Source organism: Chionomys nivalis, chromosome 16, assembly GCF_950005125.1.
Source record: "Chionomys nivalis chromosome 16, mChiNiv1.1, whole genome shotgun sequence".
Lineage (NCBI taxonomy): Eukaryota > Metazoa > Chordata > Mammalia > Rodentia > Cricetidae > Chionomys > Chionomys nivalis.
Window position 1 is genome coordinate 25,352,217 of NC_080101.1, and position 25,971 is coordinate 25,378,187.

A 25,971-nucleotide genomic window follows, 5' to 3' on the forward strand; every position below is an offset into this window, starting at 1 on the left:
GGCAGCTGCAGAGCTTGTCTGCATGAGAAAGAAGTACCTTTGGATCTCAGAGCCACCGTTCCATATAGTAAATCATAGATCATATACAGGATTTAACTGTTCCCTAGATCACCTGGTAGTTAGAGCCAAGCTTTGCTTTACTTGGGTAGAGACTGTGACAAGCTGCTGGCCGAATCTCCATGTCCCACCTCTGTCTCAAGGTTATGACCCTTCTGAGCCCTGTGAGCATTGTCTTTCCCTCTCCTGTTTTCCTCTTGAGATTTGAGGCAGATTTATAAAATCAGACATCAGGTTTTACAGCCCTCATCTTTAGCTCAAATGCTAAAGCTTTAAAAGCACCCTTTGGCTTTGGGGGTGGGGTCTGAGTGAGGAGGCACATGCTGCCGCTTCTCCACTCTGTTCATGTCCAGGTAGGTCCCCCAGTAAGCAGTCCTTGTCCTCCCAAAAGAGCATTTACCACTTTTATTCATGCATGTGCTTTTTTCCCTTTGTTTCTCTTTAAGATTATTTTACCCAAGAGGAATAGCAGAGACGTTTGGATTTGGCAAAGCTGACTTATTAGAAATGCTTTAAATAGAATATCTTTTCTGCATCCGTTTTGAAAGTTTTTCTTTTGAAAATCCACATGTGTCTGGTGGCCTCTGGGTGTGGGGTTCACTCTGCCATACTCTCAGATGCTCACACAAGGAGAAGAGACGAATTCCAATGGGGCGTTAGGAGGCTCCTTGGAGGTGGTGACATTTGGACAGGGCCTTATAGGATATACAGAACTTTTATTAGCCGTCCTGTCACTGTGACCGCAGTGTCTGAAAGGAACATCTGCGGGTGAAGAGTGACTTATTTTGTCTCCTGGTTTCAGACCACCACAGAGACGGCCGAGTGGGTCAGCATGTGCTGGTAGGAGAGAGAGTGGTGGAGTTTGCGCACATCCTTGCAGATCAGGAAAACCAGGTAGACCAGCACAGTGTAATCTTCACCCAACTTCCTTTCCAGATTAAAACTGGTCTGTGTAAATCCAGGGACCCTGCTTTCTAAGCTGCTACCTGCTGGCACCTAAGTCACTCTACCTGGGTATCTCTAGATACCTAAAGGCTCTGATGGTCTCCCCAGGGTGACCATGAAGCAACTGAGAGATCATGATCAGGAGGGCCTCTTGTAAGTACAGATCACTGAGCAATTCTGCCCAGTGGTCACCACTGCCTAGAGCACCCCACTTTGCCTCTTAAGATCAGGGGCTCAGGGGCATCAGGGGTTACTCACCTGTAGCTATGCCAGCCATCAGCAATCATAGTGCTGCATCCTTACACAGTCCTCCACATCTTGGCTTGCCAGTGTGCTAGACACAGTCTTCATTAAGTGTGAGGCATTGCCCTGCACCCTGAAGCCTCTTGCAGTTTCTGGACACTGGTGTTGGGAGCCGACTTGAACAGGCTGTGTGAACAGTGTCCTCTGAGTCAGATGGAATGGTGCCAGGGACAGTGCATGAGTTCTGACTGAGACTCGGATACCTGGACCGTGTGACCTGGGCACCTAGGCGCTCCACCTCCTCAGAGCAGCGCACCCCTTCTGAGTTACTATTTTCAGGCTGTGGAAGTAATCTTTTCTGTCCAGAGTGGTTCTGAAGCCAAAACACCATCTAGGGTCGACACTTTGTGGGAATCGCTCGCTCTGCTGGTGAGTGAGTAACTGGAACTAATTACATGCAGCCATGGTGGGGGGAGAGGCATAATTAATGTAGCCAAACCCTGGCCAAATAATAAAATGGAGGCCTTGTTGTGTATCAAGGCAGAAATCAATTTCATTAGGGAGCAAAGAGCTACAGATTTAATTTTGAGAAAATTTTCTACCTTGTAGAAAGAGGATGTCAGTAAGCTGCCACAATGAATGTTGAACATGAGTGGTTTTGCCCTCCAAATGCCCAGACAACTAAGAAGTGATCATAATCTTTTGGAGTTGTTTGTCAGTCTTCTGAGTGTGGCCTAAACCATGGCTTTTGCTTGTTAGTCGTTTTGAACATGTGTCCTTTGATTTTGGAAGGGAGGTGAGAATTTTCTGCACCTAATGGCCAGTGGGGGTGGGGGTTAGTAGAATTCTGTCCTTTGAGATTGAGGGGAAAGAGAAAAGAGGTGCCCTCGGGAGGTCAGCAGACACCCACCATTAATGATGGAGTTTATGCATGTATGCTAATGCAGGTGGCCTAGCTAGACAAACTCACCAGCCACCCCAGCCAGGCCGATCAGGCTATAAACCCAGTAGTGACGACCGGATGGAAGGGGAGTACTTTGTGCCTGGTGAGGACAGTTGGGGAGGAGCTGCCTCCGGTGCTCCTCTTTGGCCTTCTAGGGCATATAGAACCAAGTCCAAGGCCTGCCAGAACCAGAGCTTGGAGCTGCAGCTCCCACTGGCAGGCTGTGAGGAGCATGTGTCAGCTCAGTGGGGAGGAACTTAGCATTGCAGAGCTGAGACCCTGTAGTGGGGGATTTGGCTGCAGGTGAGCAGTGAGAGCATGCAGCGCTCACATGAGCTGTCTGCCTCCTCAGGTAGAACTAGAAAGGTGCTTCTCAATGTCTAGATGGGGAAACTGAGGCCTTGGAGGAAGAAGCAGGCCAGGATCCTGAACTCTCAACCCTACTGCCCCGTTTCCTGAAGACAGCTGGGATTTTTCCCACTGTAAATCAGTGTTCACATGTGGGCTGTTGGCAGTCCGCCATGCGCCTTTGAACTGGAGAAATCCCCCCTGAGGTTAGAGGACTGTTGTGCCCAGTGTAGGAAGATGGCAGTTTCTTCTGTCCCCCTCCATGACCTCACAGGGCACTGTGGCACAGATCATGGGTGGAGTAGAGGGATTTGCCCCTGCCACTTGCTGGGCCTCTCAGTGTCTTCTTTCTGAGAGCTCTGAATACAGGGATATCTCCAGCGAGCGCTTGATACCTGCTAGAAGTCATGTTTATTGATAGACCGCATTTATCAATAGAGAGAGACCTCTTCTTGGCTTTTTGAAACGGCTCTTAGGTCACCTGGTTTGGCCTGAAACTCTGACTAGCCTAGGCTAGCCTAAAACTCCTGATTCTCCTGCCTCTGCTCCCCAAATGTTGGGGTTCCAAGATTTCCCACCTCACCCCGCTTGCCTCCTCCTTCTGTTCTCATGTGGATCCCTCACATAGCAATGTGGGTTTTTCCAGTATGGGGGTGGGGTGAACCTCAGGCCTCATGCATGCCAGGCAGGTGCTCTGCCACTGAACTATACCCTTCTGTTTACCTTTTATTTTCAAACAGGCTCTTGAAATCACCTAGGATGACCTTAAACTCACTCTGTCACCCAGGCTGTCCTTGAATTTGCAGCTCTCCTGTCTTGGCCTACCAGAGAGCTAAGATTATAGCTGAGCCACCAGCTGGGTGGAAACGGTATACTTTAGAATGTCATGTGGGGCAGTGAATCTCAGTAACCACCCTGCCAATATCGACTGCTCTACCCGCTGATGCTCAAAGACAAAGCTACCAACTAACTAGGGAGGCTGCAGCCAGAGGGCAACTTGGCCATCATGGGTTTGAGGTTGCCAGTTTGGCCATGAACAACAGACCAGACAGGCTCGGGGGGACTTGCTGGTTCTGGGCCCAGATAGACTGGAGCCAGCAGACAGACCAGATGGGCAACAGTTGTGTGGCAGTTTCTGCTCAGCAGGGGAAGTGAGGCCCATATTGGGGGCCCGGCCCTGGCGCTTGCATTTACACTAGAAGAGACCCTGCCTGCTCTTCAACTGCTGGCTCAAAACCCAAAAACTTAGGATGTCCCTTATATAGGTAGAGAGGACTCCTTTGCTCCGAACAAAGAGTGAGCGTAAAGGAGCGTGGTGTGGGAGGGGTAGCGTGAGCCTCACACCCAGGGCCGTCTGGCCTAGGGCCCTGGATTGTATCCATCCTTGTCTCCCAAGTATACTAGGTCTCAGGCCCAAGAGCTCTCTCCCTCCTGTGAGGGAATAGGAGGGGATAGGTGTGGGGATTAGTCTTGGAAGTAGCCTAGAAGCTGTTTGAGAACCAAGCCGTTGGACAGATCCTGTGTTATGTCTTGAGCCAGATGGCCTTGCCTTAGCCAGGTGGCCACATTTGTTTATCCTGAAAGTGTCTGGAGGACAGCCAGGTGTGGTTCCTGTCCTGGTGACGAAGGAGGCTTGTGGCCTTCCACTCGACACTGTTACCATTCTAGGCTGGGTTTCCTGTGTCACTGTCCTGTTAGAATCATCCTACTAGATGCTAAGCCCTGAACTGTCCAGACGTTGCCAAATCCCCATGGGCCAGGCGGAGTCATGGGCCCAGCTGAGAGCCTCAGTCACCTAAGGAGATTGTGGTCTGCGAGAGACCTGTCCTTCTGTCCTGAATGGATTCTGTCCGCCCCATTTGACCCAGGTGCTTTGGTTGTGTCCGTGCCCCCATTCCTCCCTACCCACCCCGTGCAGCCGTGTCCCGGAGACACTGAGAACATCAGTGGAAGGATCTCCTCCTCCTTTTGCAGAGGGTCCCTGAAGCTCAGGGACCGAGGTTGTCCTATGGCATCAGTGACTTCAGTCAGTGCTTGGTCCCGGGCCAGCTGCCGCTGCCAGCCCTCCTGTTTCAGCCGTCCACACGTGAGTCAGAGGCCGGGTGGGCACACCAGCCCTGGAGACACCTACCAAGCCTCCTCACCATGCTCTTTGCCTGCCTCAGAAATGGCGGCCCACTCCCGTCCAAGTCTTGTCATTGTGAGCTGCTAGGGTGACGCGTCATGTGGGTTTGCCCCTGATGGTCTTGTCTTGCCCAGCCTCCTCTCTGTGTGTGAGGGCAGGCCTTTTCCTCCTGAAGACGGCACTGTGTCACACGCCGTGATTTACAGAAGGCTTTCACTTGGGCCACTCGGCTTGAGGAAGGCTGATCCCTTCAGCGTCTTTACTGAAAGGTAATTATCTGGCTATAAATCACGCTGTTTGGCTCAGCGGGGAGTACTGGTTAGACATTGTTCACGACTTGGGCAGTCTTTAGCTTGTCGCCGAAGGCCCTTTGAGGTGGTGGGGAGCGGGTGTTCAGCCTATTCCTGTCCTCCCACCTCTTTGCACTCACAGGGCATCTGCTTGCGTGTGAACTTTGACAGCACAGTCCATAGCGAAGGACGCTGTTCTGCTCACTGTCTGGGGGGCTCCAGGGTCCTTGCCCTGTGGTCCAGAAAGTGAGGCTTCTCCCTCACTTTGGCACTCGTTTTTCCCATCTGTAGAGTGGGCATGTGTATTCAGTTCCAGTCCACCCACCTACTTTCGTCATGAATCAAGAGAACAGTCAAGATCTTCTCAGGCATTTCAGGTGATCAGACCTTGGGCAGCAAGTGTGGTTACCACACTTCTAATTCCCAGCCCTGGGGGGTGGGGGATCCAAAATTGAGGCTACACAGAAAGACCCTGTTTTGGGGAGAGGGTTTTTTTTTTTTTTTCCGAGACGGTTTCTCTGGGTAACCTTGGCCACCCTTTATAGATCGATCCAGCAGGCCTTGAACTCACAGAGATCCACCTGTCTCTGCCTCCCAGATACTGGGACTAAATATGTGTATCACCACCATCTGTCTATTTTTTTTTTTTAATGTGCATTGGTGTTGTGCCTTCCTGTATATTTATGTGAGGGTGTCAGATTCCCTGGAATTAGAATTACAGTTGTGTGCTGCTGGGAATTGAACCTGGGTCCTCTGAAAGAGTAGCCAGTGCTGTTAACTGTTGAACTATCTGTGCAGCCCCAAGACCCTGTCTTTGTTTTTTTCCCCCAAAACAGGGTTTCTCTATGTTAACAGCTCTGACTCTCCTGGAACTCACTTTGTAGATCAGGCTGGCCTCGAACTCACAGAGATCCACCTGCCTCTGCCTCCCAAGTGCTGGGATTAAAGGTGTGGGCCACCACCACCTGGCAAGACCCTGTTTTTTAAAAACAAAATAGGCTGCCATGACATTTTGGAAGGTGTCCATAGAGATCCCCGTGGCTCCCATGGAGTATGTGTTCCCTCCTCCTCCCAAAATCTGAGGTCTTACCTACCGAATGCCTTCTTGTAGTGGGAGCTGCGGGCTGCGTTCCTGCCGCCCCAGCTCCTGGGCCACCTGGCTAGCTTATGCCCCAAAATAACAACACACAAACTGTATTCTTTTAAACACTGCTTGGCCCATTAGCTCTAGCCCTTACTGGCTAATTCTCATATCCCGATCAACCCATCTCTAATAATCTGTGTAGCACCAGTCTTACCGGGAAAGATTCAGCATGTCTGACCTGGCGGCTTGCTTCATCGTGTCTGCCTCTGAGAGGAGCTGCCCTGCATCTGCCTGGGAGAGGGGAGCATGGCGTCTGAGCTCACTTCCTCTCCTCCCAGCATTCTGTTCTGTTTACTCCACCCACCTATGTTCTAACCTATGAGGGCCAAGCAGTTTCTTTATTTTTTAACCAATGACCTTCCTCCATCATTTCCCCTTTTTCTGTTTAAACAAAAAAAAAAAAAGGAAGGCTTTAACTTTAACATAGCAAAATTACATATAACAAAAGTTACAAAGTAAATATTACAATATTTGCATCTATTTTATTTTTATCATAACTAAGGAAAACTATAACTATAACTAACTATTCTTCAACTCCATCAAAGACTCCAGAAAGATACAATATTACCTAAGCAAACAAGAAATAAGCAACTTTCAAACTCTAGAAATGACAGAGACATCTCGCTGCCTGGACAGTCACCCAAAGTTCCTCTGTACCGTTGGGGCATCCATCTTCGGCCTACAGGCCCATAGTTTCCAGCAGACATTTCCATGAAGCAGGAAATTTCAAAGGCAGTTCAGTCACTATCTGTTGTGTCCTGCAGAATGTCTCGCAGACTCTTTCATGAATCAGGAACCCCGAAAGATCATCTCACCTTTAGGCAAGTTCAGTAGTCCTCTCTCTGCGGGTTCTCTGTGTCCAGTTTATGCAATAGTCCAGGCAAGAGCAGATTCTTGCCCAAATGGCTATCAAACTCCATAAGGATCCTCTTCGATGCCCATCTTCTTCTTGAAGTAGATTGGTGCTGCCAGGAGCAGACATGTCTCATTGTCATGAAAAGTCCTAAGTTATTAAAACATTTAAAATACCATATTCTCTAGCCTTTGAAAGATATGATAAATGCCTATCTGAAATATATCCATGCACATCTAGAAAATCTAACATGACTACAAAATTGACTATTATAGATGATTATCTATTAACAACTATATACATTACATTTTTAAGTGAACTACACAATCACAATACCTTAATCAAGATCAGAAATACATATACATATAACAAAATTGACCTTAAATTTAAATCACTAGCCGGGCGGTGGTGGCGCACGCCTTTAATCCCAGCACTCGGGAGGCAGAGGCAGGTGGATCTCTGTGAGTTCTAGGCCAGCCTGGTCTACAAGAGCTAGTTCCAGGACAGGAACCAAAAACTACGGAGAAACCCTGTCTCGAAAAAATTAAAAAAAAAAAAAAAAAAAATTAAATCACTAAAGCAAAATCCATATCAATGCAAATTATTCATACCTATATCATATCCCCCTTTAAATGTAAAAGAACATTTATAAACAATATTTGGGAATATGGACGTAGTTATTTCTCTCCAAACTGCTTCCTGCTGAATGTGGGTGCCGTTAATCAGATATTTCAGGGTATAACCTGTGTGCTAGATTCATGTCAGTCGGCAGTTGAGCAAAGTAATTTTTTGAGGGTGTTCACAGCAACCTTTCAGGAGGGCGTGGTCTATCGTACCATATTGTGATAGAAGCAATCCACAGTGTCTCATCCTCTGTGAAAACAAAAGAAGAAACTCCTTTCCAAAGTATCATATCCTTAGATTCAAATTCTGAAGTCAAGGCGTTTTCAAAATATCTATGTTGGATTAGTTCAGCAGCATTTATAAAGAAATACCTTTTAGCAGCTGTTGCTCCTTCCTCAGCATTCAAACAATTCAAACAGAGCATAATAGCATACAGTATCAAAATTCTCTGTGTATTTTCCATCTTTATGCGCTTTATTTTAAACTCTACTTCGTTTACTTTTATTTTTTGCTTTTAACCAATGACCTTCCTCCATCACCTTCTGATTATCTTGTCACCGGGGCCAATCTCTACCCACTTTAGTCTAAAGTGTCACCAGGAGAGATGAAAGGCTTACTCCTTAGGCACTTAGCTTCAACTGACTGTTTCTCCACCCAGAAAATTAAGGCTAGGATGCCTGGTTGTGAGGGTATATAAACCCTGCAGGGCAGCCATACAGTAGATGACTGGTGATCCTGTGCTCTCAAGTCTCCTGGCAGAACATGTGCCCTGCTGGAGCACATGTTCCCCAATGTGTGGAGGGTTTCCCTAGAGATGCAGTCCCAGCCCCATGTCCCTCAGAGTCAGAGTAGGTGGAGATACCTGGGTTTCCCTTCATAAAATCCCAAGTACTTTTGGAAGCAGGAAGATCATGAGTTCAAAGCCAGCATGGGCTCCCAGCAAGACCATGTCTGGAAGGGTGAGAGGGGAATAGCGGTCTGAGTTGTAAAACTGGAGGGACTAGACCATGGTTACCTTCCAAGCCAGTCTGTCTCCTAACATCCCAGAGGCTTGTCTTTAGAGCAGGACCTCGCTTTCTGTCAGTTTAGCATGAATGTCCTTGTCCGTCATGGGCAGATGGTGTGTCCTGTGTACCAAACCTGTCCTCTCAGGCCTTGAAGCTTAGTCCTTTCTCTGTTGTGGAGGAAGGGGCTGTGGACTATCCATCTTCTTCCATTGTTGAATGCATTTAAAATGCATGGCTGCACCCTTCAGGAAAACAAAACATAGGGAAGAAACTGGTCTTGTATTTGTGGGGTTTTTTTAATATGTATTTATTTACTTATTATGTATACATTGTTTTGTCTGTGTGTATGCCTGCAGGCCAGAAGAGGGCACCAGACCTCATTACAGATGGTTGTGAGCCACCATGTGGTTGCTGGGAATTGAACTCAGGACCTTTGAAAGACCAGGCAATGCTCTTAACCACTGAGCCATCTCTCCAGCCCATATTTGTGGTTTTGCGTATGCATGTGAGCCCATGCAAAGGGCAGTGGCCAGCTCAGGGATCCCAGACATGACTTTTGAACTCCAAGAAGAAGTCTGAGCCCTGGAGAGAATGGCATGCTTTGAGAGTTATGGATCTGTGTACCCACCTCATAGGACTGTTCTCTGACAGCCCCACCCCACACCACCCCCAAACCTTTCTGGGCTCACTCTCGAGCCTGCCCTCCAGAGCTTGCAGCTGGGGAGGAGTCAGGGCCTCAGTTCCCTGCTCCAGGCAGACCCTAACTAGTCAGCCAGTGGAGAAAGGGTAGAATTCCTGGAGAGCCTTGGCTGCAGGCTAGAGTCAGTTCATCTGGGAAGCATCACAGTGAGCAGATAGGGTAGCCAACTGTGGGTCTCACAAAGCTTTCTCTCAGGCAGGACAAGTTCAAACACCCACATGGACCCTTCCAGCTGGGCATCTGGTCAGAGAAGATGAGGTCACAGTGGTCGCTGCAGGTCCTGAGTGCCAGGCTGAGAAGGGCGCTCAGGCTGCTGAGTCCAAGAGACGTAGGTTTGAGGCCGGGCATGGTTGAAGACATCTAATTCTGCCACTTGAGAGTTGGCAGGAGAATTGGGAGCCCAAGGTCATCCTTGACTACATAGCAAGTTTGAGGCCAACCTGGGCTATGTTTCTGGAGGAAGAGAGAAAGGAAGGATGCAGATCCAAATCCTGGCCTCGTCTTTTCTGAGCCTCAGTTTCCCCATCTGCAAGTGATGCTACATATGTAAGCTTAGCTCTGAGTCTGGTAATGTTTAAGGACTAGTATCTTGAATTTTGAATTGGCATTGGGAACCATGTATGATGATCCAGAACTAAAAAAGAATTCAAGCACTTGACTCAAAGTCAGGGCGGAGCAGAAACTCTGTGCGGACTCCTGTGGCTGGTCCTGCTGTGCTAGCCCCAGGGCTGTTTCCTCCTTTCTCCCACATAAATATTATATGCAAGTGTTTTTAAGTCATTTCATCATGAAAAGAAACGATTTAACATAACTATTATCCAGGATTCTTCATGAAATATGCATCAAGCAATTAGGTCTAAAAGCAAGAGGTGAGGCCCCGCACCCTGGCTAGCGGCGGGCAGCTGTGGGCTGAGTGATGTTTTATTAAAGCTCATGATTAGGAGGCGAGGTAGGGCCTGTTATTAGGCCAGCACACGCCAGGCATGCTTGCTAATCCTGGGGACAGTGACAAGGAGGTGCTTTTTGTGATGGTAATGAGCGATCTAAGTGCCCTGACAACCCAAGCACCCTGCCTCCCTGGGCCTTACAAGACTCATTAGACAGGTCACCCACCAGAAACACCCCTAATTGTGACTGTGCTCTCACAAGATGTCCTATCAAAGGAGACGGAACCAACAAAGAAACAGTTGGCAGGGGCCTGTCAGAACTCCCCGGGAAAGGTGCCATCCCAGAACCACCATGCTGTCCTTGTGCTGTTCTGTGCCTTGAGGGTAGGAGCAGGACCTGCCTAGAGCCCACCCCTCTGGCCTGTTTCCTCCGGGGTATCTAAGGGGTGAGGAGGGTACAGTGGCCACAGGCAACTTTTCACTAAACCATCTCACTGTGAGCAGCCACAAGAAACCAGAACGAAAGATACTCTGGAAGGAAGGCTTATTTGACTTGCAGTTCCAGGTTCCTCGTTAAGGGCATGTCCAGACAGAATTAGAGAGAGCGGATCATACACACCACATCCACAGTCGAGCAGAGAACCTGTGTGGTGGTTCCAGGTTATGTCAAGAAGACAGTAAAAAAAGAGCCAGCACACCTGCTACTATCTGTTTGTGCAGTGCTACAAGTGGTTAAAGCCACCCCTAGTTTGTTTGTTTGTTTGGTTGGTTGGTTGGTTGGTTGGTTGGTTGGTTGGTTGGTTGGTTTTTTGAGACAGGGTTTCTCTGTGTAATAGTCCTAGCTGTCCTGGAACTAGCTCTTGTGACCTCAAACTCAACAAGAGATCCGCCTGCCTCTGCCTCCCAAGTGCTGGGATTAAAGGTGTGCGCCACCACCACCTGGCATTTTTAATCTCTTATAACCAGCCAAGTTGTGATACCACCCCGTACTTCAGTGTGTGCATGCATGCACTCAGGGTGTCACGTGACCTTTGAAGTGACTGAAGATGCAAGAACCTCTTAGAGTAGGGTCACCATCCTGTCTTCATGACCTGGAGCTTCACGAGTTGGGGTAGGCCAATTCCGGTTCCTGGGACAGTTTTGTGTATGGTCTTCCTCCCCACCCCTCTGGTCTCTGATCTGCCATTGCCTGGTGAGGTTGGCACCAGGATCATGGAGGCTCTGCATGGAGAGGGTATCTGCTCCTGCCACCCTGCTCCCCAGAGAGAAGTGGGCCTTGCTGCTGATTGCTGTGGTGACCTCAAGTCCTCTGTGTGCATAGGAAGTGTGGGGCCCTTCCACTGGCTGCTGCCTGGAAATAGAGGCATGCCTTCCTCCACCCGCTGCCTGCTAGAGGACACAAGAATCTAGCATGGAAATCTCTATTAACGCCAGCCTTATGACTTCCTTGCTCTGCTCTGACCCCTTGACGTACAGTGGGAATTGTGATGTCAGCCCCTGCTCCCTCGGGTGGGACTGTGGAAGGATCTCAGAGCTAGGTGGCTTGGTTTCCACTTCAGCACACTCAGCACCCCCAAGCGCGCGCACACATGCACACACACACACACTCCCCCAGGATAGTGATGAATTATAGCTACTCCTGGCACCCTTGTACACCACGCAGCTCCAGGTCCTTTCCAAGCTGGCTGGTGTTTGTGGGCTGTACATCATGCTGGGGGCACGAGTCCTTGGCCATGCTGCGCTTTACGTTTACTGTGCGACATGCTCGCCTTCCCAGGTGTCGGAGCCAGCGCTCCACACAGCACCTCCTCTAGCACCGAGGTGATTCAGGTGTAGTGACCCTTCACTTGGGAGTAGAGCTTGCCACAGGCTCTGTAATTAGAACATCACACTCTTAAAACTCTCAATTTAAATTTCAGTTCTTCACAAGAATTATTCTCTCTTGAAATGTAATTGCTCTCTGAACGATTTCCTTTAATCCCAGGGTGACATCTCTAAATACATTATTATGCGCAGATGGATTGCTCGGTGCCTGCGTGTCATTAGACATTTCTTCTACCCATTTGGAGAGCATAGCAGGTTTTGGGGGGCCCATTTCACCCAGAGGGCAGGTCAGGTTTAAGGACCCCATTGGAGCATAGAAACCAGAAAGGAAGCTGGGGCTCAGGAAGGCCACAGCCCCCCAGAGCCCACATGGGACTCTTGGCTTCCTTAGGTAGCCCTAACTGCTGGGTCCCTAGGGCTGTTCACAGGTTACCAGGGGTGAGCCCTGAGTTAGTAGCACACTCCCAATCAGAAACCTTAGGTTTCTAACAAATGACAGGCATGGGCACAGGTCAGACTTGGGTGAGTGAAGAGGAAGTGGCATGCAGCCTGCGCAGGGGCGGCAGGGTGATGGAGGCATGACCTCAAATGGGAGGGGTCTTCTGGGACACATCCTCCATGACCTGTACCCACTGCCAGACTGTGATGGGCCAGGACACGTGGTCGGAGTCTGCCCCTGCCTCTACTTCGGTTTATTTAGTTCTGGTCAGATCTGAAACAAGGGGAGTGGGCACAGGCCTGGCCCTGCTCTTCAGAGCTCTTGGGGAACTGAGTATTGGGATGGGGCATGTGTAACTACAGCTCAGAAAGTCAAGTGCACTGTCTTCAGGCCACTGATGTGAAGGAAGGAACTCTGCCTTGGGTGCCTGGGAGACTGCTGGGTAGAGAGCAAAGCTTCCCACATTCCATTGGCTATGTAGCTTGTCATGTGGCTAACCGCCCTAGGAAGTGTGGTTCCTGGATGAGTTGCCCCTTTCCTGAGACAGTTATCCTCTGATAAGAAAAGAATAGTTTGTCTGCTCTTGATATATACCACACTGGCCAAGGCCGCCTCTCAGTGTGGGATGTTTTGTATAACTGCAGAGTTTAAACGGGTCCAAGCGGAAGGGCTGGGTAAAACCCCCATTCCCCAGAACCTTCCAGATACAAAGTCTTTCCATAAGCAGTGGTTAACCCCTGTACCCCAATCAGATGCTGGAATGGAGGGTGCTCCTGGGTGTGGCTGGGACCCCTTGTCCTAGACCCCTGGGGAGAACATGCGCATACAGAAACAGGAACCAATGGCTCCCTAAGAATGCCTCCCTGCCCCTTAGACACCACACACTTCTCTGACATCCGTGTTTCCTTTGCAGGAGCAACCAGGGCTTTATGCACATGAAACTGGCCAAGACCAAAGAGAAGTATGTTCTGGGTCAGAACAGCCCCCCTTTCGACAGTGTCCCGGAAGTCATCCACTACTACACCACCCGGAAGCTACCCATCAAAGGGGCGGAGCACTTGTCCCTGCTCTACCCAGTTGCTGTGCGGACTCTGTGAAAGGACCAGCCTCACCCTGCTCTGTGACCAAGCCTGATCCTTGGAGGAGCCAGCAGGGCATCAGCCTGCTCCCTGTGTTGCCATCTGTGTCCAGTGTGTCGTGTGTCTGGTCCGGCACACCACTGCATGTCTTAGAATGCTGTTGTCACTTACAGGGTTGGAGAAGGCCTGGATGAAGAGGGACAGCCTGCTGCCGCACCACCCCAGCCCGTGCCCCACCCCCTCCTTGAGTTTCTGTGAATTAAAATATTTGCAATCCAAAGAGATGCCTTCCAGGGTGAACAAAGATGGAGCTGCTCCAGTGGTGGGCGGGGCTGAGCCCTGGCCTGCATCTCTTTGTTCTCCAGCTGTCAAGAACTCACCTGTGTGGGCGAGGTTTTCCCATTGGTGCTGGGAGCCACCCCTCTGGTGCACGTCTGCGTCTCTGGGTGTGCATATTGAGTGTAAACACTAGAGACCATGTCATAAGCCAGAGTAAGCCCCCATCTACTTCTAGATGTACACTCTGTAATCGTAGATGTCAAGGAACTATTGTGCAGTTGATGAGGATGCAATTATTTATGAATAGGGTGTGTAAATAAAATAGTCATTTAATATATATTACTAGCCATTTTTTAATTTTTTAAAAAAAGTATATCCCTGAGGATCTCTGCAGAGCCTGCAAGATGTGTTTCCTGGACTGAGCTTGCTGGCATGGCAGGCCCTCTGGAGGAAAGTGGCATGCTCCAGGCAGGGCTTGGTAACTAACTTTCTGGGTACCTGAGTGACCGCTTTGAGAACGGGACCTCGGCAGGAGGAGCAGCATCGTGTTGAGATGTGAGCCAGACCCTGTGCAGTCTGTAGCCATGGACCGAAGCCTCAAAGCTGATGAAGCTGTCAGGCTCCCATCCTACCCATGGTAGCTGATGGTGAATCTGAGTGAACCCCTCAGGTTCACCCCAGTCTACTAAGGGCCTTCTCCCCATTATCAGTCAAACACACTGCGCCCTGAAAGTGTTTAACGTGGGGAAAAGACAGGCTGGAGATGGGGGTCACCTCCTAAGATCACACAGCTCGTGATCAGCCCAGCAGGCTGGTGCTGCCATCAGCTCTGAATGGCCTCACTGTCACCTTAAAACTCCTGCTGTTTCAAACGTGGACTGCTCTTGGTCACCACATAGATAGAAGTACCTCTGTAGCTGTATGTACTTAGACCTTTCTCACCGTGACAGGAAACCTCACAGTTGAGGGTGGCAGGGGTGTGGATGCTCTTGCTCACGTGGCCTCTTGCGTTCCTGCTGGGACCTCAGACAGGGAATAGTGCCACCATCTTCTTGTTTCTACTTTTTATTTTTTGAGACTATAATTGTATCACTTTCCCCTCCTTCCCATCTCTACTACCTTCCCCTTTTTCTAATTCTTGGCCGGGAAGCATGCCCACAGGCATGTCTGGAGTGGTATCTCCTGATTCTGACTTCGTCAAAGTGTTGATGAAGATGAGCCAGCATACCTGCCTCTGCTGTGTCCGAGGGCGGTGTGAGAGGCATGGCTGTCCTTGACAGACCAGCAGGATTCCAGAACCTCTTCCAAATTCATGTGCTAGCCGCTTGGGTGGACTGAATGAACTAGAAGCTTGATGATCACTGTCCCCCAGCACATGTGAATTAAAATATTTGCAGGTGACAGTTTGGTCATCTCCAGTTTTGGTTATCCTTGGACAGAGTCAGGCCCAGTGTTCAGAGGCTTGAGGCAGGTCTAGACCTGCCAAAGCTGCATGTCAGGTTGGGGCAGAATAGAACTAAAAGCCACCTTTGGGTAGCTGCCATTGATTTCAGCAGCTTGAAGCCAAGCCATTTCCTTGGCATCTCCTTCCATGTACGACCCACCTTCTGCGTCATCTTCCTGGTCCCTTTGTCAGTTCAGGGCCCCCCCCGCCCCGCCCCCCACCCCGCGCCTCGTCACCCGTCCTGGAAGGCTGGCCTCCACAACTGTCACTCTTTCCCTTACTTGCATTTCCCCAAACTGTCCTTCAGGGGAAGTGGTGAGGGAGTGCCTAAAGTGAGCTGTGTTCCCTCATGGAGGCTGAAGAGGAAGAAGAGTGAGGCCAGTGCCTGACACCCCAGAAGACCTGCTGGAGGTTGGAAGAGAGTCAGGCCTCCAGGGCATTTCCTCAAGTGTGCTGAGCCACAGGGCCCTCCCAGAAGGGGTGTCCCTAACAGTCAAAGGCCCTGTGAATACTACTGACACAGTCCGAGGGCATCTATGCCCTCCTTTAAGGAACTCCTGGCCTCCCTCCAACACAGTCTTCCTCTTCCTGAAGTTTCCCCCAGGCCGAATCTACCACACTCCTTAGGAACCGGGGCACACAAAGGAGCCAGCCTACAGGATAGGAGATGCTCAAAGGAATTTTCCCCTATTTTATGAACCCCTCCCACTTCCTCTGACTGTGGTTGGTTTCCTCTGTCAGCGTGTGTTCATGTTTTCTTGGACATCTAACAATTGAAAGGGCTTTTCCATCCCAGAAACCTTCACGTTCAGGGTAGTGGGATTGATTTGGTTTTCATTTTGGGTTTTTCTTTTTTTCTTTCTTTTTTTTTTAATCTCCTGCCAATTAATGGGGGCAGGGGATGAGCTGTGGTTCTCTGAGGAGGAGAGAAGCTGCTGCTAACATTCTCTCTCTCCCAGCTTTTTGTCTGAGAGCACAGACGTCTAGTCACGGCCAGGCCTGCTGCTCAAAGCCACAGGACTGGCTTGCTTTCTGCTGCCTTCATTATTGGTCACAATGTCTCGGCCACCTCAGCAGCTCGTCCTTGAGCAGTGAGGAGTCAAGGGCCCTTTCAGCAGCTCAGCAAAGCGAGATTGCATCCACGGGAAGAAAGAAAACTTGCCTGGTGGGAAGGGCCCTCTAGCATGTGTTCTGGAGAGACTCCCTGAGCAACCCTTTGTAGGGAAGTTGCAAAAGGCCTGAGTCTTCAAGCCATCTGGGCAACTCTGGCTGGTGGCCTTTGGTCACCAGGATACCCACCCTCAGGTTCTGCTATAGCAATGGTCAGGGGACAAAGATTTGGACTGTGAAGACACTTAGGTATTTGGTGTCACTTGACCGAGGGTCTGGGAAGGAGAAGTGCTCTCAATGGCTCTGGGGACAGCTCATCAGAAACTCGGGCTGGCTTTTGGAATTGACCCATGGATGCCCCTGGAGGGCTGGAGGATGGGGGTGATTCAGTACAAACTGTCACATCTGCTCTTTACACTTCCTGAGACAATATGTTCAAATCTCAGAGGCATCCTTGAGACCCCGATGGCTCCCTTCCAACTGGAATGTGCTCTGTGTGTCCCTTTGCACAAGTGCCCTGTTCTCAAACACCCTGTGCCCCAAGTTCCATGTTTAATTTCTCTCAGATACAGCCATGAGCTCCAGGAATCTTGGCGGATAGCTGCCTGCCTGCCAAAGCTGAGCTCCACCATCCCTCAGAGGGGTGGTTCCAAGAGAGAGGAACTTTGCAGCTCCCACAGGATGAGATAGCTCCCTAATGAGTTTCTTAAATGGAAACAAATTAATTGGCTCAGCAGATACAGTACTTCCTGGTGGATACTGAGGTAAGTGGATCCCCCCTCTGGCCTGGGGGGGGGGGGAACCTGAAATTACTCGTGACACAGTGCAAGCCATAACGGGTTCCAGAGCAGGGACAATAGGTGACTAGCTCTGCTTGGCAGCAGTCAGGACATGGTAGGCCTTGGAGAAGAAGAGAAAGCTGTTCCAGGTAGAGGTGTCAAGTGTTGGGGCCATCAGGAGACTTGGACAGGCCAGTGTGTTGTCATAGCAATACTCCAGGGTCTCCTAGGATTTCATTGGAAGTTGTGTGTGTGCGCGTATGCGTGTGTGCACATGTGCAGCGTGGCTTCAATGGAACGCACCTAGGGCTTTGAGCATGCTGGGAAACTGCAGAGCCACTTATGGTCTCCTGTTGTTTGCCCTGACACCATGGTCACAGTGACATCATCCTGCAGCCTGGAATCTTTTGAAGCAAGGAAGCCCCCCTATCACATACAGAGCGGCATAGCGGGCCCTCACCTACCAGGGGAAGAACCCACCAAGCCCACCAGCTTTTCCTGCTCAAGGGTATAGCCTTCCCTCTTACAGGAAAAAAAACAAAACAAAACAAAATAACAACAAACAAAACCCTAGAACCTCTCTCTCTCTCTCTCTGTGTGTGTTCTTGTGGTTTTTTTTTTTTTTTTTTTTTTTTTTTTTTTTTTTTTGAGACAGGGTTTCTCTGTAGCTTTAGAGCCTGTTGTGGAACTAGCTCTTGTAGACCAGGTTGGCCTCGAGCTCACAGATCCACCTGTCTCTGCCTCCCGAGTGCTGGGATTAAAGGCGTGCGCCACCACCGCCCGGCCTGACTGTGTTCTTGGACTGATACCCAAGTGTCACTGATCTGTAACCAGGAAGTCCTAAGGGGAGAGAAAACGCCTCACCTTGTTGACTTTTTTGTATGGAGGTTTTTGTTTTTGTTGTGTGTGTGTGCACTTGCAACAACATGGAGCATGAAATAGACGCAGACCAGTAGGGGTAGCTGAGAAGAGCAATGAGCATCTTCCTTGAGGAAGCAGTGGATGGAGGGAAATAGAGAACCAGAGAGGCAGAGGCGTGATCAAAGCCACACAGCAAGCGGATGCTCCAGGATTCTTGAGCAAATGGCTTGGAGGATCTCTTTGGCCAGTACCGTTCTAGGGAGCTGGGGTGGGATTAGAGGACTCCTCTGAGCATGTCAAATAGCTGTTTTCCTCATTATCTCCCTCTTGGCCATTAGACCAGCCAGGGCCCCATGGCCTCCTGCTTAGGAGACCATTTCCGTGGAAGGCGAACTGGGTGGGAGTTACTAGCATGGCTCTGGTGCCCTCATGTGGCGTGTGCTTGCATTACAGCTGAGCCTCAGAAAAGGCAAATGTAAAAAGCAAGATGGAGGTGGAACTAAAATCCCTTGGAAGCAAGAGTAAACAGACAAGTTGAGCTGCAGAGGTGGATGATGGGTGTTCCGGCAGAGGAGAGGCAGAGGATGTGACATCTGAGCTGGCTCTTCTGTGAGGGAGGATGGCACCGCAGACACACACACACACACACACACACACACTACACTCTGACAAAGCTTCCCAGATTCACTTAACAGAGAAAAAAGAATAGGGATGGGGGGGTGGGCAAGCAGCCTGGGAAACAATTAACTCAGAGCACTCACACAGCACTCCTCCCAAGTCCCTAATCTTCTGATTAGAAAATTCAAATGTTCTTATCAATACATTTGTATTTCAGATAAATATAAGACAGAAATTACCATCAGCAGTTCAGTCCCTGTTCTGAAGAACCTCCTCAGCCTTCCACGTACACATGTAATTATTTATTGAACCTATTTATGCTTGTGGCTTCATGCCCTTCATTTTCCACTTAAAGGGGTCCTGACCTCTTTGTCTTATTAAATCTCTGAAGATTTGGGCTTAGACTGTGATACACTGGTTTAATTTAGTTAACTTACATTCATTTTTTTTCATAACTGTCCCTGTGGGAAAATATCTTAATTCAGAAATCACCCCCATTATTCTGGTTGGCGTTTTTGTTTGTTTGCTTGGTTGGTTGGTTTTGGGATTTTGTCTTTTTGTTGTTGTTGTTGTTGTTTATTTTTTAAACTTTTCATTCCAAGATAGAAACTGTATAGAAGTGCATTATGAGGCCAGAAGGTGAACCATCCGTCTCCAGGTGTTTGTGGCCTCTGAGAGGCATCATCTTGTCCTCCAATATAGGTTTGGGAATGTGCCAAGCAAAAGCTACATGGTTTCCTCTGGAGACTTTCCCTTAATAATTCAGGCTTGTCTAAAACATGAGACACGCCAGGCGGTGGTGGCGCACGCCTTTAATCCCAGCACTCGGGAGGCAGAGGCAGGCGGATCTCTGTGAGTTCGAGACCAGCCTGGTCTACAAGAGCTAGTTCCAGGACAGGCTCCAAAACCACAGAGAAACCTTGTCTCGAAAAAACAAACAAACAAACAAAAAAACAAAAATAACAAAAAAAAAAACATGAGACACAGGGTTAGCAGAATTCTAACTCCAGCGGGTGCTAAGGGTGGAAGCTGCCTGGGCTTAGACTGTGGAGTCACCAACTGTCCCCAGCTAAAGGGTTGGTAGGATACAGGGCTCAGTGCTCAGTCTAGGAAAATAATAGGTGAAGCAGAACTGTCACCTCAGGTGCCAGCTCCTTGTGTGACTATTGTCTGGCAGGAGCTCTTCTGTCCAGTGACAGCAAGAGGCAGTGCCGAGAGACCCAAAGATACTTGGAACAGCTGTGCCCACGATGCAGAGGCCGGGGAGGAGAAAATACGTTATCTCCCTGTCCCAGGAGAACACAGCAGGCTCACGTCCTCCCTGTCGCTCTGCAGCTGTGTGAGCCACTCAGGCTCCAGAAAGCTCCGGTGCCTCCAGTGTAAATGGTACATCAGCAGCCACCCACAGGGCTTCGAGTGAAGACACATGCAGCCTCCAGATAACACCAGCAGGACCAGGAACAAGGTAAGATGGCAGAGGTCATAGCAGCCATGCAACTTCAACGGTTAGAAGATCTAGAATACAGAGACTTTCAAAAACATTTAAGTGTGGAGTCCATTTTACAGAAAAAAGGTGCTCACACCTCAGCAAGGACAGAAGGTCCCAGAGATGCAAGCTTGAAGCAGCATACCCTAGTAACCCATCTTTGTTGTTTAAAAACACCTATAATCACAACACTCAGGCTCAGGAGATGGAGGCAAAAGGATGAAGGTTAAAAGTCATCCTTGGCTACATGCTGGGCTTGAAGCTAACCTGGGCTACTTGCTGGGTTTGAAGTCAGCCTGGGCTACAGAAGACTCAACTCTTAAAGAAGGGGAGGGGGTGTGGTAGTATATTATTTGTGTTTTAATAAATAAGTCTTGTCTGAAGATCAGAGGGTAAAGCAGCCATACCAGTCAGCCGTACAGGCCAGGGAATGGTGATGCACACCTTTAATCCCAGGACTCTGGAGACAGAGGCACACTGAACTCTGTGAGTTCAAGGCCACCCTGGGCTACACAAGCTTTTCTGATCTTCAGCTTGAATCCCAATATCTGTGTCTGGATTTTTATTATTCGTGCTACAGGGGCTCACAAATACTCCAGGGGCTTTGGGGATGTACCTCAGTTGGTAGAATGCTTGCTTAGCATGCACAAAGTCCTAAACACCACACAAATCCCTAACACCACACAAACACATAAGCTTGATAGCTCATTCCTGTAATCTGAGCACTTCAGAGAAAGGAGTAGGAGGAACAGAAGTTTAAGGTCAGCCTCAGCTACATAGCAAATTTGAAGTTAACCTGGCACACATGGGACCCTGTCTCAAAAACAAAAAGGATCAGCAAGATAGCTCAGTGGGTAATGGCACTTGCCACCAAGCCTGGCAACCTGAGTTCAGTCCCCAGAATACGGTGGTGAAAGGGGAGTACCAAATCCTTAAGCAGTTTCCTGATCTCTACACACACTACGACACACATATGCCTTTATACACATATACACACTAAATAAATGAGGGGGGGACAGAAACAAATTAGCTTTACACATTATAGCTATTATCTAAGTAATAAATACGTGTGTTTACAATTTAATCCCCATAGTTAATATTTATTTCTCAACACTTTATTTATTATCTCTGTTGTATAAATATGAACTCCCTGCATCTTTATTGCATGAATATTAAAAATGCATCGTGTTCATTGTTTATTGTCTATCATCCTGTACTTACTAGAGTGTCCCTAGAATGTCAGCCCTGCCCAAGAAGGGGCCCAGAGCACGGGTGGTCAGCGACTGAGCGGCTACATAACTCCGGTACAGGGCCCCAAGACTGGCAAGCTTGCTGTGTCTGCCCTTGGCACAGTCCATGCACCCGGGCTCTGCTGTGCGGAGAAAGGAGTCTCTGAAAGACAACAGTAGAAAGGCAGAAGCTGACCCTGATAGTGGAGACCCAGAGGACGTCATGGTCCAGAAGCGACCGTCACTGGTGGGAACTGTAGGGCCTCAGGACCCTCAAGTGCAAGTGGAAAGGAGGCAAACAGGCTCCTTCCCTATGGGGGTGCCCTAATCCTGAGCACCAGGAAGTCTTAGGTCTCCAACTGGGGACAAAGGGCTGACTGAGGTGCCTATTAACATATCAGAAAAGACACTGGCTGTCAGCATATTGGCACCCCTAGCACCTAAGATCCTCGTTTCATTTCCTCTTTCTGGTCCAGGAAGGACCCCCATGTGCAGCCTGGCAACACATCTTGGAGGTCCTGGATCCAGGCCTCAGGGCCCAGCTGTCTGGTCTCACTGAGGGCTTGTCTAGCTGAGCATTCCCAGCTTGCTTGTCACACAGTCCACACGTGGTTCTAGCACTGCTACAAATCTCTGGGCCCTTGTGTTCAGACCTGCGGCTGACCTCAGGAGCCACAAGCTCCCCTGGGGCACCAGAGTTTGGGGATAGCTCTCTGGGGTAAAGGGCAGTTTGCTCCTGGGCCTACACAAGTTCCAGTGCTACTGCTAGCCAGTTGCACCTCTGCGCTGCCCCCAGGCCGTGGAGGTGGCACAGCCCCGCCTCACGTCTGTGAGGTAAAAACAGGTCAAGGGGTTTCTCTGAGCACACAAAATATGTGACAATCTGAGGGAATAATCATTGTGTAACCACTTGGCAATCGCACAGTACTGTGCAAATGTTTGTTGCTGTATCGACCAGCCTCCTACTAGATAAAAATGTGTTTGTATTTCACAAGGATGCGGCACTCAGATACCAAATGAGGTGTCTCCTGGCCCTGCGTCAAACTTTCTGGGGCTCTGTGTGGCACTTAGGTGTGCCTGGGGGCAAAGCAACATTGACGGACAGAAAAAGGTCATCCGGAACGGGCAACCTGATGTCTCCTCCTTAACCATTTCTTCCTCAGCCATGCTTTTCCTGAAGCCACCTTGCCAAAGTCCTGGCATCCTTTGTGACTCCCTCTTTCAGGTTGAGTGCAGTTGGTAGAGCTTCTTCTGATGTCATCTTCTTCTGATGTCATCACGCTCAGCACATGGTAGCACCCACCTCAGACAATGCCTCATGCCTTCTCTCCTGGGCTGGGAGCTCATTCACATAGGCATTCCTGTTTCCTTCAGGATCCCCAGTCATTATCACGGGTCTGGATGTCAGCTTGGAGCTATTGTTCACCCCAAATAACGTGAGGATAACGGCAGACAGGTGTCAAATACAACCGACTTGGCTCGCCCATGAAAATTCTGGTCTAGGAGCGCATGGGCCTTCGGACTGGACTGGGAAACTCCGTTGGGGTGTGTCTGTTTGCTTAACTAACCAGGCTGGCCACGAGTTCTGCCTCAGCTCCCCCATCTCTTTGGGGCAGAATTGTCTGGCCACGCCTTCAGACATCTTAGTCCCTTTAGCTTGTACTGTGCCCTCAGTCACTCATGCCTGTTAAATACCGGCTGGCTCTAAAGGCCACATCGCTTGGAGACCCCGCTGCCAAGGCCAAGTGTCTGTGGTACTTGCCAATTTCAGGTGATTCTGAGCTTAACACTCCAGCAAACTAGTTAAATTTGAATCTGCAGGTAGAGGCTGGTACCCAAGGTTAAGCACACTACAACCGGGTCACAGCCCCAGCTGTTGCCTTTTGTTTATTTTTGTTTTTGAGACAGGTTTCTCTATGTAACAGCCCTGGCTGCCCTGGAACTCGCTCTATAGATCAGACTGGCCTCGAACTTTCTGAGATCCTCCTGCTTTTGCCTCCCAAGTGTTGGAATTAAAGGCCTGTGACTCCCAGGTCTTTTTTTTTTTTTTTTTAGGGATGTCTAATGTGCACACAGTTGAAAAAAAAAAAACTTTGATTTAGTAGGGTCCTGTCTACATGGAAATAGGTGAATGAATAAGTGAACAGACAACCTCTCTGGCTAGGTTCACTTTGACCTCAGTTAACTTTGGCCTCCGTTTAAAGATATAGGTAAGTGATTTGGTGGACACACGCTTGGAAAGGAGCCGAAAGACCTGGGCGTGGCTCAGAGGGGAGAACACTCGCCTATCCCGTGCAAGGCCCTGAGCTCCAACTCCAGCTCTTCAGAGAAAAAAAGAGTTGAAAATGAGCCAGGACAAGGCCTCAGAGCTGACACACCCTCTGGCGGTTGGAGAAGTATAGAGGCTGGGACTGCAGCTGCTAGGGAAGGGCTCCCAGCACTGAGGGCTCTGCAGTAGGAGGCAGCAAGGGTCACGTCAGGGATGACAGGGACAAGGAGGCTGCTGGAACTAAGGGTTGACAAAGGGACAGGACATTATCTTCTGGGTGGAGGGAACAAAATGTGCACCTTTGCCTGTTCAGGGAGGGAGTCAGGCCTAGGGACAGAGCCTGGGGGTGTGAGGGGGAGTGGCAGAGACAGGCCCAGAGGATTGCAGCAGTCTGGGAAATACACAGAACAGAAAGGAAGGTGTCACTGACCCCTGTTAGCCAATGACCATAGGTGACTGTATCTGGGCAGAGCTACTACCCATGGACTCTCGGGGCACATGGCAGATTCCTAGAAAGAATTTGGGGAGGGAGGTGGAGGAGGGCAGAGAGTGCTTAGAGCAAAGAGACCCCAGCAGCATTCCCATGTGTTGCTGTGGAATAATCTTTTTGTACACTGTGAATCCATATGTCACTCTAATTGGTTTAATGAAACACAGTGAATACATATATGTCACTCTGATTGGTTTAATGAAATGCTGAATGCCCAATAGCTAGGGGTGATTTTCAGGGCAGAGAGAACTCTGGGAAGAAGAAGGGCGAGATGCCATGAGAGGCAGAGCAAGCAGGATGGGCAATATGGAGATGAGGTGATATAACACAGCCACGAGGCAGAAAGTGAATAGAAATGGGTTAAGTTATAAGAACTAGTTAGAAACAAGCCTATGGGCTGAGTTGTTTTGTTTTTTGTTTGTTTGTTTGTTTTTTGTTTGTTTGTTTGTTTTAGATTTTCGAGACAGGGTTTCTCTGTAGCTTTGGTTCCTGTCCTGGAACTAGCTCTTGTAGACCAGGCTGGCCTCAAACTCAGAGATCCGCCTGCCTCTGCCTCCCGAGTGCTGGGATTAAAGGCGTGCGCCACCACCGCCCGGCTTTAAATGTGTAGCCCAGGCTGGCCTCGAACTCGTGATCCTCCTGCCTCTGCCTCCTTCAGCAAATCCTACCGGTGTGCGTCACCACAACCGGCCTGAGCTTTCTTAATAAGCCTCCATGTTGTTTATTTGGGAACTGGCTGGTGGGACAGAAAAATCCCACATACCTTTTCCCAAAGACCCAGATTCTAAGTATGCTGAGCAAGCATGTGACTACCAAGTTAGCCCCCAGGCCTCTAGAAGTACTTTTATTTATTTGTTTGTTTATATATTTGTGGTTTTTGAAGACCGAATTTCTCTGTGTAGCCCTGGCTATCCTGGAACTTGCTTTGTAGAGCAGGCTGGCCTGTGCCTCCTGAGTGCTGGGATTAAAGGTGTATGCCATCACTGCTCAGCTACTAGACGCCCTTTTAAAAACCTCTGCTCCATGTCGGCATTTTATCTTGCCAAGCATAGTCTCCCTTTTGGCATCAGAAAACTCAGGCTTTGCCGGGCGGTGGTGGCACATGCCTTTAATCCCAGCACTAGGGAGGCAGAGGCAGGCAGATCTCTGTGAGTTCGAGACCAGCCTGGTCTACAAGAGCTAGTTCCAGGACAGGCTCCAAAACCACAGAGAAACCCTGTCTCGAAAAACAACAACAACAACAACAAAAAAAAAAAAAAAAAAAAAAAAAAAAAACTCAGGCTTTGTGAATGGCTGTAGACAAGAGACACTGAAAGACCCCCAGTGCCGGGGAGACTCTCACTCAAGTCTCGGGATAGCACGACCCCCCCCCCCCCCGCCAGTAACTCACGAGAGACCGTCCTTGCTGCAGTCACACGAGGTTTTAATGATGAGATGAGACGGGAACCAGTGCACTGGGGCCGAGACTCATAACCCACGCAGGGGAAGAGTTCGACCCGAGTGACTGGGAGAACCGATTTTTAAGGGAAGAAACCACAGCCCAGTGATCCGGAATTGGCAGGGAGTGTGTCACAGAAAATTCCGAAAATACCAGTGAAGATCACAAGGGGGCAACTCCCTGCCTCTCAGGACCACTCCCAAGGTCATAATCAGCTAGTTCCTAAAATCACAAGGGGGAAACTCCCTGTCTCTCAAGATTACCCCCAAGACTACAATCTAACTTTATCTTCAGCTAGCTCCTGAACCACAGTCACTAAACCAGCTAATGCTAGATTCCTGATTCTTCTCTTCCTGGTTAGATTTTTGGCTATTTTCTTCCTACTGGGGAGGTCTGGATTTACCCAGGTCTTTCAACACCTTTATGAGTGAGACCACATTCTGACTCCTCTGTGTGTGGA

At 49.3% G+C, this 25,971-nt stretch overlaps 1 protein-coding gene across 1 annotated transcript in view; it reads left to right on the forward strand.

Moving 5' to 3' along the window:
- Shb (SH2 domain containing adaptor protein B) overlaps positions 1 to 14,114 on the forward strand; it is a 113,044-nt gene extending 98,930 nt beyond the window's left edge. The window contains exon 6 of the mRNA XM_057790589.1: positions 13,343 to 14,114. Coding sequence (XP_057646572.1) covers positions 13,343 to 13,526 — 184 coding nt within the window. The 3' untranslated portion in view covers positions 13,527 to 14,114. The remainder of the gene's footprint in view (positions 1 to 13,342) is intronic.
- Positions 14,115 to 25,971: the final 11,857 nt, after the last annotated feature.